Genomic DNA, 21,100 nt, shown 5'->3' on the forward strand with positions numbered 1-21,100 from the left:
TTTCAATGAGAGCTGGCAACTTCCGGCAACACGAGTGACGGCGACCGTTGGCGACCGCGTGTGTTCGTGTCCTGCGACACGACAAAGATGAGAAATGTTTAACTTTATGCAAATGAAAAGCGACTTTCAGGAGCGACAGCCAATATGAGAGAAGATGGTAGAGCTCACGTGATCCTAATATTTTAATAATAATATTAATAGGAAAGAAACAGTGCTGTTTAGACTCTCCATACACACCACTAGCGACCTAATCACCAGCCACTGGCAACATGCAGCGACAAAGTAGCTGGCAGTGTGAACGCAGCTTCATTATCAATGAGAGATGGTGACTTCCGGCGACAGAAGCGGCAGCGACCTTTGCCGTCAGGATGTGGGCATGTCAAGAAAAATTACAAGGTTGAGATGAATTTTAACTTTATGCAAATGTTGAGCGATATCGTTGATATCTTGAAAGGATCTTTGTTTTGCTTATGATATGATGCATCGAGCACTGCTGCGGTTTATATAAAAACACTCTCCCATGCAGAATGTTTATTTTTGGAGGCAATACAAATACAAAACACAAATTATGATATCTTAGTTTTAACGGGAATATATCTTAACTTTGATCAGATTTTCTAAAGCTGTGGCCAGTTGTGCAGTTGAACAATAACGTTAGAGCGACAGCTCTAGAAATGCACATTAGCGAATACAGGGACTAGTGACATCCAGCGACAAAATTGCTGGCAATGTAAACAGAGCTTGAGGTATATAAAGTGACTCCCTTGAGTATACTTGAGGTAGATAAAGTTCTCCCAATTTGGAATGCCCAATTCCCACTACTTAGTTGGTCCTCGTGGTGGCACGGTTACTCACCTCAATCAGGGTGGCGGAGGACAAATCTCAGTTGCATCAGCTTCTGAGAGAGTCAATCCATGTATCTTATCACATGGCTTACTGTGCACGACACCACGGAGACTCGCAGCATATGGAGGCTCATGCTACTCTCCGCAATCCACGCACAACTTACCACGCACCCCATAGTGAGCGAGAACTCCTAATCCCAACCTCGAGGAGGTTACCTCATGTGACTCTACCCTCCCTAGCAACTGGGCCAATTTGGTTGCTTAGGAGACCTGGCTGGAGACACTCAGCACACCCTGGATTCGAACTCGTGACTCAAGTGATGGGCATCAATACTCGCTAAGCTACAAAGGCCAAGTATTTGTCAAGTATCCCCAAACATTTATTAGATTACAAAATATCAAACTAAGTGGCATTTATTTGGAAAATAAGACATCACAAGCACACTTTTTATGCTCAGGTCTTTTTTAGTTTCTAAATTGTACAATATAAAAGCAATAGATTTAAAATAGGACCAGAAAAAACACATTCTAGTTGACAAACTTCAATGGAACATTTCCGTTGTTAATGAGATGGTAACAGTAAATTGGTTACAAAAAACTGTTACATTAGTTCTGAGATAAAGTCTAGCAGTAATTGCTAACAGATGCCACTTGGCTTGATATTTTGTTCTAATGCAATGGAATTAATACGTTTAAAAGTTTCCCACTGTAATTATAATAATAAAGGTCTCTTTACCAGGTGCAAGCCAAACTGTTTCAGACCAGTTTATGTTCCCGAAGGAGTAGTTTCATGATGACACCCAGACTTCCTTCCTGAAACTGAATCATTAAAGGTTCCCCTGTAGGCTGCACTGTGCCTAAAGTGAAAGGGAAAGAAAATTACAAAGAATCAATGAAGAAGAAAAAAAGGAGTGAAAGAGAGAAGTAGAGGAATGCACAAGAGAGACCAAGTCTAACTTTAATTAGAACGAATAATTTGGTGAGGAATTAAGATTACCCTTGATGACCACACACTGCTGACACTTCCCAGGTGTGGCATTCAAATGATCTGATAGCTTCTCATCCATTCTCATGGTGGTTGTGGAGCTTCCTAAGATCAAAAACAAACACCTTTTCTCTTTGATTATGAGTAATTATTTTGCAGATCCTGATATTTTTCCACATTCACTTAGTAACTTGTCATATAGCATACTTGAAATCTAAAGCACTTGTTAGTACACTATTTGCAGACACAATTAGTTAAGTGTCTTGCTCAAGGGCATTTTGTTGGTAGGGACTAAACCGATGATTTTTGCATTAGATCTAGAGCCTAGTCTAGCACCAACAGTTAAGAATGATTGATTTGGGTATCAAACAAAATACTAGTAAGCAATAACTAGAGCACATTTTGACATTAAGGTGGATGAGACTTAAAATAAACAGTGCTGAATCTCTGCTGTAAAGCAGGGAACAGAACAATGTCACTCATATTAAGCTTATCCACGGTTTTGCGTTTCTTCCTGTAAATGTAGAAAAAGAGACCAGAGAAGGCCACACTCAAACCCAAACACACCACCTCCACGTGGTTTGTGAAGGCGTGAAGTGAGGTAACTTTTTTGGGTTGTTGTGAATTTTGCCTGATTAGGACTCACGGTCATCAAATGTCTTCAATGCCCCTTTTGCGATTTAACTTATTTTAATCTATGCTTTAATATGTTTATTTTAAACCTTAGTTTCACTCGCTTGCATGTAGGCCGTGAGAGTTAATTAAAGAACTATATACAACAAAGAAAAAAAAAACAAATCAAAACAAAACCCTACAAATTCCATATTAAAGGAATGTTTCGGGTCCAATACAAGTTATGTTCAATCAACAGCATTTGTGGTATAATGTTTATTACCACAAAAATATATTTGACTCATCCCTCCTTTTCTTGGAAAAAAGAAGCAAAAATCAAGGTTCCAGTGAGGCACTTACAATGGAATTGAATGGGGCCAAATTTTGAGGGTTTAAAGACAAAAATGTGAAGCTTTATAAAAGCACTTACATTCATTCACCTGTTAAAACTTCAACTCAAGTTGTAAAATTGGCTATAACTTTACACAGAAAAGGTTAGTAAGCGATTTATCACACTAAAATCATGTTAACATGCATATTATTTGTCTTGTGTCTATACTTTTGAAACAGTGAGAATTAAACTTTTACGGATTGGGCCCATTGTTTTCCATTGTAAGTGCCACACTGTAACCCAGATTTGATCTTTTTTTAGAGAAAAGGAGGAACGTGTCTAAACAAATTTTTGTGGTAATCATTATTATGCCACAAATTCTGTCAATTGAGCCTAACTTGTATTGAAACCTGGAATATTCCTTTAACCATGAATGATTAACAAGTTTAAAGTTTCTCACGATTTAAACTTGAATAGCTAGGACTACGCTCTCATTTCTCAAACACATCCATATTTCAAAGTACTGTAAAGACCATGAAAATAAATAGGAAAAGGATAAGAATAAAATGATTAATCTTTCTGTTGTAAATGCATACATTTTATGTAAATATTACTTGAAAGAAAACAGGTGAAAACACTTGAAATAAAAATAAAAAATTCAAATAAACACATCAGAGCCTCTAGCAGGGGTTAGTGCAGGGTTTTTCAGTTCTGATTCTGGGGCAACCCGGTATGGCACATTTTGCATAAATCTTTGTCTCTTTAATCAGACACATCCAGTAAAGGTTTTGAGTGCCTTTTAATGATCTGATCAGTTTAATCAGGTGTATTAGAGAGCAATCCTAAATGTGTGGTGAGGAACCCCCAAGAACAAGACAAGAAACACTAACATGTATATCTATTTAAATTATTATTATCTAACATATTTTTATTTTTAAAGGCACATTTTAACCAAAAATTAATATGATGTCATTATTTACTTTTGGTTTGTTCCTCACAAAGATCTTAATTTGTAGAAATCCCTTCTGCAGAACTCAAAATCGATGTAGAAAAGTCTACAGAGTCTGTTTGGGCCTAGTCTTGAGTCAATTGGGTTACTTTTGTATTTGGGTATTTTGTTATTGTGTGTGTGTGTGTGTGTTTTTTTTTTTTTTTGGAACAGTCGTTTTATGGAAAAGATATATATATAAAATATTATTTTAATACATTTCCTTTTAAGTTATATGGAAAAAAAATAACAGCATACAGGTAAATAATTATTAAAATATAAAATAAATTTTGCAGCATTAGCAAAAAGAGCCATTGTACTATTCGTACTTTAGGCCACCTGTGTGGCTGAGGTCGAATATATATATGCCTATGGCAGAAATAGTAAGAGTAGTATGGTAGTATGCCATTACGAACTCGGCCCATGATCCAGTCGGAGGACTTTTATTTTGAAACTGAAGAGTTTCCGGTGTCGCTGACTTCACCAAAGCGGCCAACATGGCAGGAGGCAAGAAGAAATCCTCTACTGCACCGTCAGGACTTCTAAAAACACTTTCCTCCATATGGCAAGACAAACACATGGTTTTATTCAATGTCGAGTACACGTTCTTGGTTACGGCTGTGCTTTGGTTCTTGGAAATTGGAATCAACATATGGGTGATCCAAAAAGTTGCATGTGAGTGCGAAAGAGACTGATTTTCACATGATATTTGAATTATTATAATCTACACTACATTCATTTATGGATCTGCACAATAAAGAAAACCTATCTTAAACAATCCTTAGCAGGTTTGCTGATCTTTGCTGGTCTCACAGGCTGTTTGCTGGTTTTAGTGGGTTTGGAGGGCTAGTTGCACTGGCACCCTGATATCAGTTTTCTTATAGGCTAATTTGACAACATGACACTGACTGGCAGTTTGCAAAGAGGTTGAAATCATAATGTCACAGTGACTGCTCTATTACGTGGATTAGTGTGTTATATTGATTTTTTTAATCCTATAGATGGATATAATTTAAGTTCTTGTGTATGTAGACACGGAGATTGATTGGAAAGCCTACATGGATGAGGTGGAAGGAGTTATTAATGGCACTTACGACTACACGCTGCTGAAGGGCGACACGGGGCCTCTTGTGTAAGTATAAACATTTCTTTATATATATATATATATATATATATATATATATATATATATATATATATATATATATATATATATATATTATTATATAAAACTAACAAAACCAATACAATTTATTATACACACATATCTCTCTCTCTCTCTCTCACTTGTGTATTACACACAATAAATAATAGTTATAAATTGTATAATGGTTTTGTTAAAGTTTAATTAAGAGAGAACCTTCCATAAAACATTTTATATAAAGAAAAGATTGTAGTGAAATAAAACCACCTTTACAAAATTACCAAAAATATATGCACTAACTAATAGTTATACCATGGGTTTTGGACCCTACCATGGGTATTCTTTGAAGTACCTCACAGTTCAATTTAAGTACAATCTTATATAAATGTGACATCAAGCAGAATAACCACGGTATTACCATCTGATACCATCACTGAACAATGGTACTGTTAAAGGTACAAGAGGTCCAGTTTCTAAATTTCCTTCACAGTAAAGGTCTAAAAAAAAAAATCATAAAGTGCACTCAGTATTGTCTCAGTATTTCCAATATTGTATGTAGGAAATTAAAATAAATAAGCAATGTGCTTTTCAGGAATGTTTACTGCAAAGTTAAAAATGAAAAATAATTAATAAATAGCTAACAGTCAAAATGGTCTCTCCATGTTATGTCTCTGTCATTTTGGACCCTGTTTACATCTCTATTTAGCACTGTCAACTTGTTATCACCTGAAACACATCTTAACCCTTAAAGGTCTGAGGGTGTTTTTGGTGATTTCCTGTTTCAGTTTCATACCCTGAATTAAAGGCTTATAACTCAACAAAAACAAGGAGGGTCAAGTATTTGGTATCATTGTAAAAGAAAAGTTTCTTTACAACTTGAGCCAAATGTACTGTTTTTCTGATTTGACATTATACATCTCTGGGTGGAAATAATATGGCTGTGATAAACTGATTTTGATTTGTTTCCAATCATGTCAACTCTGAGTAAAATTGTGTCGATTCAACAAAGCAATCAAAAGTTATAGCATTGCAAAATCATTTATCCTAGTGTCCTAGTGTATCTCCATGTGTCCAAAAGCCTCTCCAAACAAATAAAAATGTAATAAGTGTACATAAAACTAATTACACATTCAAATACAACAATGACTAAAGGTTTGCATGGTTTTACATGACATGGTTTCATTAATGAGATTTCACAGAATGAGTGCCATGTCCTGGTGGCCAAATGTTACAGTCACCAATCACACGTCTCTCTGCCCAAATATGGATGACTTTTTGCACCGATCTGAACCCAATATGACTGGTCTAGCACAATGCTACATTATTTCCATTATGTCATTTGATCAGGGAAAGCTAACATGCTTTCAGGCAGACTGCAAGATGCCAGATGCTGTTTACACATTGTGCTTCATGGCAATTTTCTAAGCATCCGATTATCCCGTGTGTGGACTTCATAATGACTTCATAATAATCAACTTCTCTTAGTAATGGAATGTTTTATGTTTTATTTATTTTTGGAGAAATTATTAGCGAAAATACTTAAACACCTGTTCACATGAAACATTAATGTCAAAGACATACTTGACATTTACTTGCTATGTTTTTGGCTGTGACTAGGTTGTATTCTATTCTTTGAGAGCTTTCCAACAACATGTGACCATGGCTATTTGATCAGTTTGATGTATTACATTAACTTTAAATAATGAAAATATTGGAATTTTAAAAATGTTCAGAATGGTATTTGGAAAGCTGATTATGTAAGTTGCTTTGGAGAAAAGAGTCTGCTAAATAAATAAATGTTAATATTGATGTAATGACATAAAAATATATTCATTTGCTGTATTCTATGTGTGTTTGTTTTAGGTATCCAGCTGGCTTTGTGTACATATTCACTGCTATGTATTACATTACTGACCATGGACAGAATATTCGTCTGGGCCAGTACCTGTTCGCTGTCTTCTACCTCATCACTCTGCTGCTTGTATTCCGCATTTACCATCGAACCAAAAAGGTGGGACACCTGCTTTTTGATCATGTTTCTGCAATCTGTTTATTGTGCTTCTCTGTGTTTAATATATTTTGTTCTTTGTAGGTTCCACCATACGTGTTTTTCTTCGTCTGCTGTGCTTCGTATAGGATTCACTCCATTTTTGTATTGCGTCTCTTTAATGATCCAGTGGCCATGATGCTGCTATTTGGAGCCATCAGTCTCTTCCTGGATGGTTGCTGGACTTGGGGATGTGCCCTCTACAGGCAAGTAGAAAGAACGTGAACTTGGCGTGATACAAGTTTTTAGTTTGTGTTTTCTTTCTGTGAGAAACAACAAAATTACAGCCAAATTACTATGCACCAAAGTAGGTCGTGCACACTGGTTTGGCATCCAGCTGCCCTGTTTTTAAATTGTTTATCTATGTGCACTAGATTGATGTCTTACAAGCAGTTTTGTGTGTGCAATTAAAATAAATCTTCCTCTGTGCTATGGACAGTTTAGCTGTGTCTGTGAAGATGAATGTTCTGCTCTTCGCTCCGGGTCTGCTCTTCCTCCTCCTGTGTGAGTTTGGTCTGTGGAAAACTCTGCCCAGACTTATTCTCTGTGCTGCCATACAGGTTTGAGACAAGGATACATATAAACTAACACTTGCACATATTTATTTACTCATGCAACTGTTGTCTGTTTTATACTGTTTTACACCAGCTTTTCCGGTACCACCCAACATCTCTCTCTTTTCCTGCAGCTGTTACTAGGATTGCCATTCCTCCTGGTGAATCCTGTAGGTTATGTTAGCCGGGCCTTTGACCTGGGCAGGCAGTTTTTGTTTAAGTGGACGGTAAACTGGCGTTTTCTCCCTGAGGAGGTGTTTTTGAGTCGATACTTTCATCTGGTGCTGCTCCTGGTTCACATCACCACGTTAATTCTGTTTGTGCTGAAGAGATGGAAGAGGTAATAAAAATATTACATATACTATATACAGCCATGGCCAAAAGTATTGGCAGTGACAAAGTTTTCTGCTTCAGTTGTTGTGGTGTTGATTCACAATGTTTCTAGATTATTGTGCAGAGTGATCAGATGCATTTTAAATAATTGCAAAAAGCTTCATTGGCCAAAAAACCTAAATTTCACTTTTTTTATTTTGGCCCTGGCACAAAATGACCAGCTAACATCATATCAGCAGCACCTGGGAAAGTGTGAACAAGTGCTAGTCAGGTGAAATCACCTATCATTCTGATTGGATAATAAGAGCAGACTGATTGCTATAAAAGGAGGGAAGTAGTGCTTCCAATCATTGTGTTCTTGTTTGCAATGGTTACCTCTAAAAAAGACATGCAGCCATCATGGCTTTGCATCAAAATGGCCTCACATGCAAGGAAATTGCTGCAAAGAATATTGCACGAATCATTTACCATATCATCAAGAACTTCAAGGAGAGAGGTTCAACTGCAGTGAAGAATGCTTCATGAGTGTCCAGCAAGTGCCAGATCCATCTCTTCCTGAGGAGTCAGCTGCGGAATCGTGTCACCACCAGTGCAGAGCTTGGTCAATATTGGCAGCAGGTTGTTGTGACTGCATCTGCATCCACAGTGAGGCGAAGACTTTTGGACAATGGCCTGGTGTCAAGAAGGGCAGCAAAGAAGCCACTTCTCTGCAAGAAAAACATTAAGGACAGACTGAAATTCCACAGGATGTACAAGGATTGGACAGCAGAAGACTGGCGCAAAGATGTTTTCTCTGATGAAGCCCCCTTCTGACTGTTTGGGACATCTGGAACATCGATAGTCCGGAGAAGAAAAAGTGAACGCTACCATGAGTCCTTTGTCGTGCCAACAGTGAAGCATCCTGAGACCATCCATGTGTGGGATTGCTTTTCATCCAAGGGAGTGGGCACTCACAATTCTGCCCAAAAACACTGCCATGAATAAAGAATAGAATCAAAACTTCCTGCAAGAGCAACATCTCTCTATGATTCATGAGCAATTTGGTGATGATCTGTGCATTTTTCAGCACGATGGAGCACCATGTCACAAAGCAAGAGTGATAATGAAGTGGCTCGGAGATCATTACATTGAAATTTTGGATCCATGGCCAGGCAAATCCCCAGTTCTTAATCCCATAGAGAACCTGTGGTCAGTCCTCAAAAGGAGAGTGGACAAACAGAAGCCCAAAAATTGTGATTGTCAACTCCGAGCACTAATAAGGCAAGAATGGATCGCCATCAGTCAGGATTTGACCCAGAAGCTGATATCCAGCATGCCAGAGAGAATTGTAGAGGTTATGAAGAACTATAAATATTGACTCTTTGCATTTATTTAATGTTTTTGCCAATAAAAGCCTTTAAAACTTATGAAATGCTTATCATTGTTTTCCAGTATACTATAGAAACATGTGAAAAAAAAATTATCTACAAATACTGAAGCAGCAAACTTAAACACTAAATTTATGTCACTGCAAATACTTTTGGCCACGGCTGTATGTATACTAAACTTTGGTCAAAAAAGAGTTTGTGATTGATTGATTGTGTTTTACATGGTATTTGACACAATTGTGTGTTTAAAAGTATGCCTGTCAGCCAATAAAAAATCTGATTAATTAATCGCATTTAATTGCATATATAAATAATTTCTGTGAAAGCCCCACAAAAAACAATAATTCAGTATATAATGATAAATGGTTATATTTAACTAAATGTATATTAAAAATAACAATTCAGATATTTAAAATGCATTACATTATTGTGGCAGACAAGCAAAGCATTGTAAAGTCGATACATAAAGTGGCTTTAGAAGGCAATATATTTATTTCCATATTATTGTACATAAGTATCATTAGCTTACAGTCCGCAGCAATCCATTTTGCAAATGAATTAGTCAATCTGTTCAAGTTTGGTTTATTATAAGGGCTTTTTTAAGGATGCGTCAATGTACACATGCTTAAGACGGACGCTTCTGGAGCATCTCACTTTGGTTGCGTCATGTCAAGGTTGCTGTGTCAAGTTAAACATAGTTTAAAACTAAGGAAAAACATGTCTTGAGACTAGTGTTGTATCAGTGAAGCCGATATTTGGCATTTTAAATGATCGGCATTGGCGGTTACATTTTCTAAGTTTAGTTTCTAAGTTGCGACCATGCAGAGAATAATTTACATTTATGCATTTGGTAGACGCTTTTATTCAAAGTGACGTACAGTGCCCTTTTTACAGGGACGATCCCCTTGAGCAACCTGGAGTTAAGTGCCTTGCTCAAGGACACAATGATGGTGGCAGTGGGGATTGAACCAGCAACATTCTGCTTACCAGTTCTGTGATTTAGCCCACTATGCCACCACCACTTCTATCGCCTGAATCGCCAGCTTGCATGTGAAGGAGTGGTCTGACACATGTAAATTACAATTTACAAGTTCATTTTTGTTTAACACGGTTCATTTTGTTGTTACGTACCATCGTGTTATCACAAAAGAACAGTATGCAACACCGTCTCATTTAAACTGTCCCACAGAGCTCCCAGAGAGGTGTTTCATTCACTCACTCTCACTAAACTGATTTAATTCACAAACCTCATGAAACATGCACAAATCCATTTCCTTCCTGTGAAGCGCTCGTGTATATTTCTCATAAGTGTGCTTTGTAATAGGCTGGATAAAGGCTGTGTCTCTCTGACTCACGAATGTTGCACAACGGTCAGGCCTTGACACTCCAAGCAGGCGATCCAAATCTTATTTTTTTAAGTTGTTTTTATTATTTTTACATGGTTATATGTTTTGTGTGAAAGTTTTAGTGAAATATAATGCTAAATAAAAGTTAATTCAGTTTTTAGACAATTTATGTAATTTACTATTATTTTAATTGTGTGATATATGGGCAATATATTGGCCACCCTGCTCTCACAATATCGGCATTGGCAATTAAAAAAAACCCATAGCGGTGGATCTCTGCATTCGAATTGTGTCTTCTCCAGCTGTGTTTGAATGCAAGAACTAGTTCTCATCTTGTGCTGTCACTAGTGTCAAGCAAGGCTGAGTTTCGTTAGTTCTTGCACAGCTGCCTATACGGATGGAGTTTTGCTTACTGCCCCCTGCTGAAAACAGGTGGTACTTCAAGCTTGAATTGTTCCGATGGTAGGAATATTCCATATTACAGTCCGGGGACATGATTAATCGCATAAATTACTGACTGACTAAATTACGCACTGAATTAACATGTTAAATCGAAAGCTCTGTTAAAAACTGTTTTGAGTTTTGAACGGTTTGTTTCGAGATCTGTTGAAAATTATCCCAATAATAGGGCCTTTGGAGTCAGAGCATATTTAGTCTAAACCAGATTTGCTACAGATCTAGAAACAGAGTTTGGATTCCACTGGTTTTGATTGTTTCATGGAAAGAAAGTGTTGTTTATTTACAGACCTGGGACCAGTATTTGGACTATTCTAAAGGATCCTTCTGAGAGGAAAGAGACTGTACAGAAGCTCAATGCTGATCATATCCTTTAATGGCTGTTAACGAAGCGAAATAGTTTAATATCTTCAAATAAACCTGATAGTCCTGATAACTAGCAAGCATGTAGCCATGTAGCAGCATGCTTTTATCCAAAGTAAGTTACAGTATATTTATAACAGAGACAGTGACTTCAGAATAACTTGGGGTAGAGTGCTCAAAGGCACAGTGTTAATTACTAGTGGCTCGATTCTTGAAGGCCTCAAAGCAGCAACCTTCTGGTTACCAGCCCTGAGCTTTAGTCAATGCACCTCCACACATGCTATATCAGGAAAACGCTGTTCCTTAATCCAGATCATACAGACAGTTCTGGTTCTGTTCACTTCTAACTTCATTGGGATGTGCTTCAGTAGGTCTCTGCATTATCAGTTTTATGTGTGGTACTTTCATACGCTCCCCTTTTTGCTGTGGAGTGGAGGAGTCAAGAAGCTTGCTCACCTGCTCAGGTAAAACACAAACACACACATTTTTCTGGCTGATGTTGGCATTGGGGATTATCCTAAAGTTTTTTTATCTGCTCGTGTAACTGAGTAAATTATTGTCTTGTTTGTGGATTGTTTTAGTTATTTATATGTGATCTATTTGAGCAATAATATTGTAGTGTTGTTGTTGTTTTAAGTGTAGATATTGAATGTGTATTATAAAATGTATAGTTTTGACTCTAAAATCTGATTGGATGAGCTACATTCAAAGCACTTGCAAAATTGCTAATGTACACACACCTGAGACCACACACATGGTTTAATATAAATGCACTTGCAAATGGTAAAAGGCTAAATATACCAGACATTAGGCAAAATAACTTGATTCTTTACCACTGTTGATTTTACCAATGTTAAAGGCATATTCCAGGTTCAATATAAGTTAAGCTCAATCAACCATGTTTGTGGGATAATGTTGATTACCACATCTGATTTTTTTTTTCTTAAAAACAAAAGTTAATATCCGTGTTTCAGTGTGGCATTTAAAATGTAAGTGAAAGGGCCAATCTGTAAACATTAAAATACTCAGTTTCAAAAGTGTAACCACAAGATGTATAATGTTGACATGATTTTAGTGTGATTAAAATCGCTTCTAAACATTTTCTGTGTGGTTATATCAAATTTTAAAACTTTCTTGTGATGACGACATAATGGTTTAAACACTAAAACGACTGAAAAAAAAAGATTATTTTAACAGAAGTGTTTTTATAAAATTATAAGCATTACATTTTCTCAAGTGTCCCTATTCACCTCCATTGTAAGTTCCTCACTGTAACCTTAATTTTTTATAATTCTTTTTTTTTTTTGTGCTGTCAAGTAAGCTTAACTTGTATTTAACATGGAATATTCTTTTAAGAGGGTTTTAGGCACTCTGCTTCACACAATTCCTATAAAGACCCATAGACCATAGTAAAATCACTGTAATGCACAACTTTTGGTGACTTGTTGATTTATTCATGTTTTGGCGGCCTGCTGTCTGGGCCACACTTTCTGCTCTTTGTTTTTCATTCATCTATCTTGTGCTGTTTTTAGGGTGTTGATTCTGGGTCTGATTGAGCTGTCCTGGAACACGTTTCCCTCCACCATCTACAGCTCTCTCTCTCTGCATGTTTGCCATCTCATCATCCTGCTTTGCTTGTGGCTAAACCCCACCCCTGCTCTTCCAGCTCACAGGTCAGAGAACAAGGCTAAACGGCACTGAACAGTGGCCCGATCAGAGTGCTCGTGGTGTGGGATGATCCCTGGCCTCCACCACCTGTCTCTGGTCCTGGAGTCCCAAACTTGTGTGACAAACAGGGGTCATCCTAGGCAAGATTATGATGCTCAAACGGTATCACTTTGGTTTGTTTATGGATGAATTATACAGTTAATGTACTGTATTTGAGGGAGGGAGAGAGTTTACAATGTTTCTCAGGATTTTTAAGGACTACTGCTCAGTCCTTGATATCGGAGCAGGAAATTTGGAAAAAATATTTTTGGGAATCTTTATCTAAAGGACATTTAATTTTTTTTTTTTTTATTTGTTATAGCATATCCACACAGTTGATCTCTGAGACCTAAAGGCTCACAGATCTGCTGATGTCGGCCCATGGACGCATTATTGTCAGGACTTATCTATTGATTACCACGTCATTGATTTTCAAGTTATTCAGGGAATTTTATTTTCCTTTAAATGTTGTTTTTTTTTCCAACCATGCACAGCAACAATAAGCTTAAAAGGATGAGTCAACCAAACAAACTCTCTCATCATGTATGCATTGAATGTTTGCATGTTCTTCCAAACCTGTATGATTTTCTTTCTCCCATGGAAAACACATTAAGTAGATGTTAGGCAAAATGTTAGCCTCAGTCACACTTCACTTTCATTGCATCTTATTTTTTTCTTCCCAATTTGGAATTCCCAATGTGCTCCAATTCCTCGTGTTGGAATAGTGACCCTCCACAATCTGGGTGGTGGAGGATGAATCTCAGTTGCCTCCGTGTCTGAGACAGTCAATCCGTGCATCTTATCACGTGGCTTGTTGAGCGAGGTATTGTGGAGGCTTTACGCTATTCTCCGCGGCATCCACGCACAGCTTGCCACGAGCCCCACAGAGAGTGAACCACATTATAGCGACGACAAGGAGGCTACGCCATGTGACTGCTGGGCCAATTTGGTTGCTTAGGAGGCCTGACTGGAGTCACTCATTCGAACTCGCGACTCCAGGGGTGGTAGTCAGCAGCTTTACTCTCATAGCTACCCAGGCCCCCCTTCGTTGCATCTTTTTACCACACAATGAAAATGAATGTTGACTGAGGCTAACATTCTGCCTAACATGTAATTTGGGGTTCAACAGAAGTCAGTCATGGTTTTGGAATGACATGAGGGTGAGTAAATTATGACAATTAAAATGTTATGTGAACTATTCCTTTAACAAGCTCATAATAGTTTCTTGTATAGGGCACAAAGGAATAGCATAGATCTGCTTTTCCATTTCTTCTAAGTTTGAGACAGCCATGAACTTATGTTCTCAGTTTTTTCTGAATTTGTTTACTGCCTTTGTTCTTTTACTTGTATTATGTTCAGTAGGTTTGCCATTTTTCTATACTGTCCTACAAAGGCAAAATGCAGTAATTATAGCAACACTCCTCATATTCGGAGTAAATGGAGAAAGAAAATGTAATTTGCGTTTAAATGGACAATAAAAAAAACCTCAGTTTCATAGTTAAGACAAACCTTTTGGTTACAGGAGTATATGAGACATAAGTTTCCATTTTGACAAAATCTGTATTGCATTTTCCATTTGTATGGCAGTAAAGTGGAGAATGAAACCGTGCTGCAATGCTTAGTTTTTGGGGGTCAGTTTTTTCTGAGACTAAGTTTGAATGACTGATCTGATTAACCTTTTATTTTTTTTGCTTTTTGCATGGTCAATTAGCTTAATTCAATGTATAATTACTATACAGCTGTTACAAATGTTGTCCATGATGTTATTCCAGTTTGAGGGTATTAACAAAGCCTAACAGCTGGAAAGTTGTGGAAAATGAATCTTATCCTTGAAGACAGCATCATCTGGAATCATTCAAGCATTTTATTGTATTGGTTCTTAAGTGATTGAAAATAAAATGTAATAATTTCATAAAATTCACACTGTAGATCACCACCTCGAAAGTTTGAGTCTTTGGAATACCAGCATCCACCATATTTAAGGCAATCCCTGCATTAAATTCATCCAAAGAAAACCCACACAAACTCACTCACACAAACATTATTGCCTCCATTTGGCAAATTTAGTAGCAGATAGTTTTTCTTAAATCAGAAATAACTTGAAAAAGCAAGCAATCGGTGCCACACACAAATCATTGGCAAAAAACGAACCAAATAATCTTATGTTTTAGATGACCGTTCCCACTGTCAACAGCTCCAAAATGGCATAATACTGACATAATCAGTCATTGTGCTATGAGAAAATGCGTTAAAGACCTGCAGTAAATAAGGGTAGAGAACTAATTTCAACTACTGCATATTTAGACAGAAGCAATGTGATAGGACTTGGTGAGAAATAGATCAATATTTAAGCAATTGTTTACTATACATTTTTATCCCTGCCGTGATGATGTACACAAAGAATGTGAATCTGCAAAAACAAAAGAACTCCTTAAGAGAAAAGGGCACTTGGGAGGGATGATTGAAAGTGGAGATTTATAGTAAAAAAAAAAAAAAGGACAAACTTTAAAGGGCATATATTATCACTTTTGAAGATATGGATTACTTTTATGCTGCCTTTTATGTGCTTTTTGAGCTTCAAATTTCTGATCACCATTCGGTTGCATTGTATGGACCTACAGAGCTTCTAAAAATCTTAATTTGTGTTCGGCAGAAGAAAGTCAAACATATGTGGAATGGTAAAGGTGAGTAAATGAGAAGAGAAGTTTCATTTTTGTTGAACTATTCTTAGAAAATTAATTCTGTTATGCTTTCAAATTCTGCTTGAAGATTAAAGACCCAAAACTTTATCTTTGAGCCCAAATAAGCACATTAAAGGTCCTGCAAGTTATTTTGGTTGGACCATGCATAAAATGTCCCTAATACCTGACATATCACTGGAAAAGGCCACATCCACACTAAGCTTTTTTTTATTTTTTATATATAACAAACTTTTCAGTTTCCTAATGCTATCATTATACAAAATATGCTATTATGGAGATGGTGGTTTTCTCCATATATAAAAATGCTGTTCTAGTGTTCAGGAGTGGTGTAAACAGCAAAATTAATGTGTTTTCAATCTAAAATGTATAAATAGCAACATTGCATAAGTCTAAGGTCCAAGTCAGTGGTGGTCTAATGGGGCATTCACACATAAAGCAACAAAATGAACAGAAGTCATTCATTGCCAGAGCAACAAAGTTAAGTAGAGCTCAACTATATGCATATGAGCAGAAATGCAATGCAGTGACAACCAGTGGGATTGCAGACAGTAATCTACTATTAATAGACTCTGCAGACTACAGATGATTTGGAACGCCTACAAGCGACCAACAGCATGTTGAATTTAACAAGACATCTAAACTCGCTTACAGCAGATTTAAGTACTAATTTGACTTCCTCACATGTTATTGGGATTGTAGCAGAGCACGTTCAATTTGATATTTTCATCCCAGTGGCGTAACAACAGGAAAAGCTGCCTAGCTGCTGCCCTCAGCCCAGACAGATCGATGCCCTCAGGCAGTGATTGACACCTCAACCAAAAATCTGCCTTGGCTGCCACCAGTTCCCACTCCACAAAAAAACCAGCACAGCGATGCTCCAGCCAGGCCAAAGCTACCGCTGTGGCCCAGCTTGAGCTCTCAACATCCATCTGTGCCAGTTCCTCTCCCCAAAATTCTGTCGGATCCAGTGAAGGACCTTCAAACGTGTCAGTCTCAGAGCCCCGCCCACTGTCAGCCTGTGGGACTCCACCCAACAGTTTTGGAGACCCCTCCTCGGAGCTGTGGGGGTCAGACCAGAGCTGTTCTTCATGGCGGCGCATGCTGGCATGAAGCACTCTGCCTGTAGGTTGGTCCTGCAGCCTGGTTGAAACTGAACCAGATGCAGGTGGTGAGGTACAGCAGAATGGTGGGCTCAGACTGCTGCGGTGGCTCAGATATGGGGATGCCCTTTTCAGACGCTCCAAAGGAATCTGGATACACTCAGAGTATGACATGGACATCAAAAACGCACCTGAGGCCAACTGAAGACGCACCTATTGGAACACATGATGAGAAGCAAGTGAGATGTTTTTTTTTGCTGTTTGCAGTGTGTATACTGTGCAGACACAGTATAACTTGCTACATTTGCCTAAATGTGTAGTATACAAGCAGAGAACACTGCATGAAATACATTCATTTTCAGTATGACAAATGAACCAGAAGCTAAATCAACCTCTGTCTCCTTTTTGTTTGATTGGACTGCATCTGAGATAACTGGATGCCACTTGTTGAGTTAAAGGGATAGTTCACACAAAAATACAAATTCTCTCATTTACTCACCCTCATGCCATCCCAGATCATTTCTTCTGCTGAACACAAACAAAGATTTTTTGAAGAATATTTCAGCTTTGTTGGTCCTTAAATCGCAAGTGAATGGTGATCAGAAATCAAATAAAGGCAGCATAGATGTAATCCATCTAACTTCAGTGATTTAATATACACCGATCAGCCACAACATTAAAACCACCTGCCTAATATTGTTTAGGTCCCCTCCCCCTCGTGCCGCCAAAATAGCGCCAACCAGCATATTCTTCTCACTACAATTTATCTGAGTTACGTAGACTTTGTCAGATGGAACCAGTCTGGCCATTCTCTGTTGACCTCTCATCAACAAGGCATTTCCATCTGCAGAACTGCCGCTCACTAGATGTATTTTGTTTTTGACTAAATTATAGAGTCTGTTGTGCGTGAAAATCCCAAGAGATCAGCAGTTACAGAAATACTCAAATCAGCCCATCTGGCACCAACAATCATGCCACGGTCCAAATCATTGAGATCACATTTTTATCCCCTTTCTGATGGTTGACGTGAACATCAACTGAAGCTCCTGACCTGTATCTGCGTTATTTTATGCACTGCTGCCACATGATTGGCTGATTAGATAATCACATGGATGATTGTTGGTGCCAGACGGGCTGGTTTGAGTATTTCTGTAACTGCTGATCTCCTGGGATTTTCACACACAACAGTCTCTTGAATTTACTCAGAATGGTGCTAAAAACAAACATCCTGTGAGCAGCAGTTCGGTGTACGGAAACGATTTGTTGATGAAAGGTCAACGGAGATTGGCCAGAGTGGTTCAAAATGACAAAGACTACGTAACTCAGATAACCGCTCTGTACAATTGTGGTGAGAACATACATGGCAAATTAGATCAATGGTCCTGTACTTGCCTTATAATAAACTCAATACAACACAATATGATTTTGCAAAGAAGCATCTCAGAATGCTTTTCTGAGATGCGGGTTGGCGCTGTTTTGGCAGCACGAGGGGGACCTACACAATATTAAGCAGGTGGTTTTAATGTTGTGGCTGATCAGTGTATGTATTCTGAAGCGATGTAATCACTTTGGGTGTGAAACAGATCATTATTTAAACAAGTTTTTTTTATTACTATAAATCTCCATCTTCACTTTCACTTTAAGAATGTTAAAGTGAAAGTGGAGATTTATAGTATAAAAAAAAATGACTTAAATATTGATCTGTTTCTTAAACACATTTATAACGTTTCTGAAGACACTGGAGTCTTCTGGATTACCTTTATGTAGGTTCAAAGGTCTGGTCACCATTCACTTGCATTGTTTTGTACAAGACAATATATGGACCTACAGAGCTGAAATATTCAACTACAAATCTTTGTTTTCAGCAGAAGAAAGTCATACACATCTGGGATGGCATGAGGTTGAGTAAATGATGAGTTAATTTTTATTTTGAGTGAAATATAATTTTAAACATGCAACTTAGTAAGGTCATGTGACAATGTTACGTTTATTGTTGCATATGGCATACTATTTCACACAGTACATTGTTAATTAGTATGCAGTAAACAGTACACTAGTATTCCATTATGACACCCAAAGTGAGATGGTGTGAGGAGTACATCAGTATGCAAGGGGACCAACCAGTGGCAGGTAGTCAGGTGTGTCCGTCTCTGTATGTCTATCAGTCTCTGCAGAGAGACAGTGAGGTTTGAGAGGAGCCTGTTTTCCTGAGCTATTACTGCCCTTTAGTCTGCCTAGACTGAACCTGGAGAACACACATGGCAAATTAGATCAATGGTCATGTACTAGCCTTATAATAAACTTACACAATATGATTTGGACAAGAAGGATGTTCCTGCATCAGTATACTTGGTTAGACTTGGAGCAACGTTCCTATTCAAAAGTCATAGGCCAAACCCCATTGATCCCCACTTCATTTTTTTAAATATTTTTTTTGTACTTTGTTTTCAATCTAAACATCCTTAAAACGAGATACATTTACTTTATTTACAGTTTACTTATTTAGAATAAATGTAGGTATAGTAATGTGTTTCTATAAGACTATGTTGGGTATATTTATTAAAACATCTAATTTTTGTCTTCCACATAAGAAAGTCATAGGGGTTTGGAGCGACATTAGGGTGAGTAAATAATTATATAATTTTCATTTTTGGGTGAACCATTCTTTAAAAGCAAAATTACAATAGAAATGAAAACTTATTTTTTCTTGTTTTAAGCATTAATCTAACTAACTGTAGTGTTTTATGATTTAAAAAAGTAAATAATTTGTGTTATTCATGTTGTTCAAGCTCCCAAATAAAAAATCTGATTGGTTGATAGGAATAATGTTTCAGGAACAACAAAGGTGTTAATCCAGGTGTTAATCTGTCTTGTTGATGAAATATAAAGTGTGATAATTGGCTCTGACCTGAACCCGAAGAGGCTCTCCACAGAATGCTGAGAGCGGGAGGACACAGCTGACGGACTAATACTCCCTCCTGTGCCTGAAAGACACACCTTCATTATTACTCACCACTGCTAAAGAGATGCTGTATGCCCAAACCTGATACTCTCTAGTAGTGTTAACTCACTACTGTCCCAGGATGTCATGCTGCAGGGGGAGGCGGGTGTGTCGTCTCTGTCTGGTTCCAAGAAAACAGAATAAAATAACAGCTGCTTATAAGAACCAAATTTTGCTTAACTTTTACACAAGAATGTTCAGTTTTGTGGCCTCACAGTTTTTATGGACCACACTGTGTCATTCGTTGAGATCCTACACAAGTATGGCTTCACAAGACTAGTTGAGCTGTGATCACAGATATATACAGTTGTGGCCAAACAATATTGATACCTTTGGTAAATATGAGCAATGAAGGCAGTGAAAAATATGTCTTTATTGTTTATCCTTTTGATCTTTCATTGAAAATATTCACAAAAATCTATCCTCTAATGGATATCAAACAATTGCATACACAACATAAGTTTGAAATGTTTTTTTAAACATGTGTGTAGCACAATTATTGGCACCCTTTTATTCAGTACTTTGTGCAAGCTCCCTTTGCCAAGATAACAGCTCTGAGTATTCTCCTATAATGCTTATTCAGATTGGAGAACACATGGCAATGGATCTGAGACCATTCCTCCATAGAGTATCTCTTCAAATTTTTTCACGCTGGTGGACTCTCCTCTTCAGTTCACCCCACAGGTTTTCTATGGGGTTCATGTCAGGAGACTGTGATGGCCATTGCAGAACCTTGATTTTGTGGTCACTGAACCATTGTTGTGTTAATTTTAATGTGTTTAGGATCATTGTCCTGCTAGAAGTTCCAACCAGGGCCCATTTTAAGCTTACTGGCATTTTCTGATTTTTTTTATCTGTTGGTATTTGATAGAGTCCATGATGCCATGAATCCGAACAAATGTCCAGGACCTTTGGCATAAAAACAGCCCCACAAAGTTAAAGATCCACCAACATAGTTAACCGTGGCCATGAGGTACTTTTTCATATGGCTACCTCTCTGTGTGCGCCAAACACATCTCTGGTGTTTACTGACAAAAAGCTCTATTTTTGTTTTATCGGACCATAGAACCCATTGCATTTGAAGTTCCAGTAGTGTCTGGCAAACAGAAGATGATTAAGTTTATTGTTGGATGAGAGCAGAGGCTTTTTTTCTTGAAACCCTCCCAAACAACTTGTGATTTAGGTTACATCTGATTGTAGTTTTGGAGACTTTCTGATC

The 21,100-nt window shown here is 37.6% G+C and overlaps 2 protein-coding genes across 2 annotated transcripts in view; one reads left to right on the top strand and one right to left on the bottom strand.

The window, feature by feature from the left end:
• The first annotated feature begins 4,240 nt into the window (after positions 1-4,240).
• On the top strand, positions 4,241-15,005 carry LOC127648921 (dol-P-Man:Man(5)GlcNAc(2)-PP-Dol alpha-1,3-mannosyltransferase-like). The gene is made up of 9 exons (XM_052133753.1): positions 4,241-4,436; positions 4,794-4,893; positions 6,769-6,916; positions 6,998-7,158; positions 7,392-7,512; positions 7,641-7,846; positions 11,298-11,373; positions 11,690-11,835; positions 12,904-15,005. Exons 1-9 carry the CDS (start codon positions 4,259-4,261, stop codon positions 13,070-13,072), a joined length of 1,305 nt encoding a protein of 434 aa, XP_051989713.1. The 5' UTR covers positions 4,241-4,258; the 3' UTR covers positions 13,073-15,005.
• Positions 15,006-15,181: 176 nt separating this feature from the next.
• Positions 15,182-21,100, bottom strand: part of LOC127648919 (von Willebrand factor A domain-containing protein 5B2-like) — a 30,774-nt gene continuing 24,855 nt past the window's right edge. Inside the window, exons 18-21 of the mRNA XM_052133751.1 lie at positions 19,952-20,002; positions 19,789-19,864; positions 19,002-19,125; positions 15,182-17,093 (exon numbers count right to left, since the gene is read on the bottom strand). Coding sequence (XP_051989711.1) covers positions 16,458-17,093; positions 19,002-19,125; positions 19,789-19,864; positions 19,952-20,002 — 887 coding nt within the window. The 3' untranslated portion in view covers positions 15,182-16,457. The remainder of the gene's footprint in view (positions 17,094-19,001; positions 19,126-19,788; positions 19,865-19,951; positions 20,003-21,100) is intronic.

Source organism: Xyrauchen texanus, chromosome 9 (assembly GCF_025860055.1).
Source record: "Xyrauchen texanus isolate HMW12.3.18 chromosome 9, RBS_HiC_50CHRs, whole genome shotgun sequence".
Lineage (NCBI taxonomy): Eukaryota > Metazoa > Chordata > Actinopteri > Cypriniformes > Catostomidae > Xyrauchen > Xyrauchen texanus.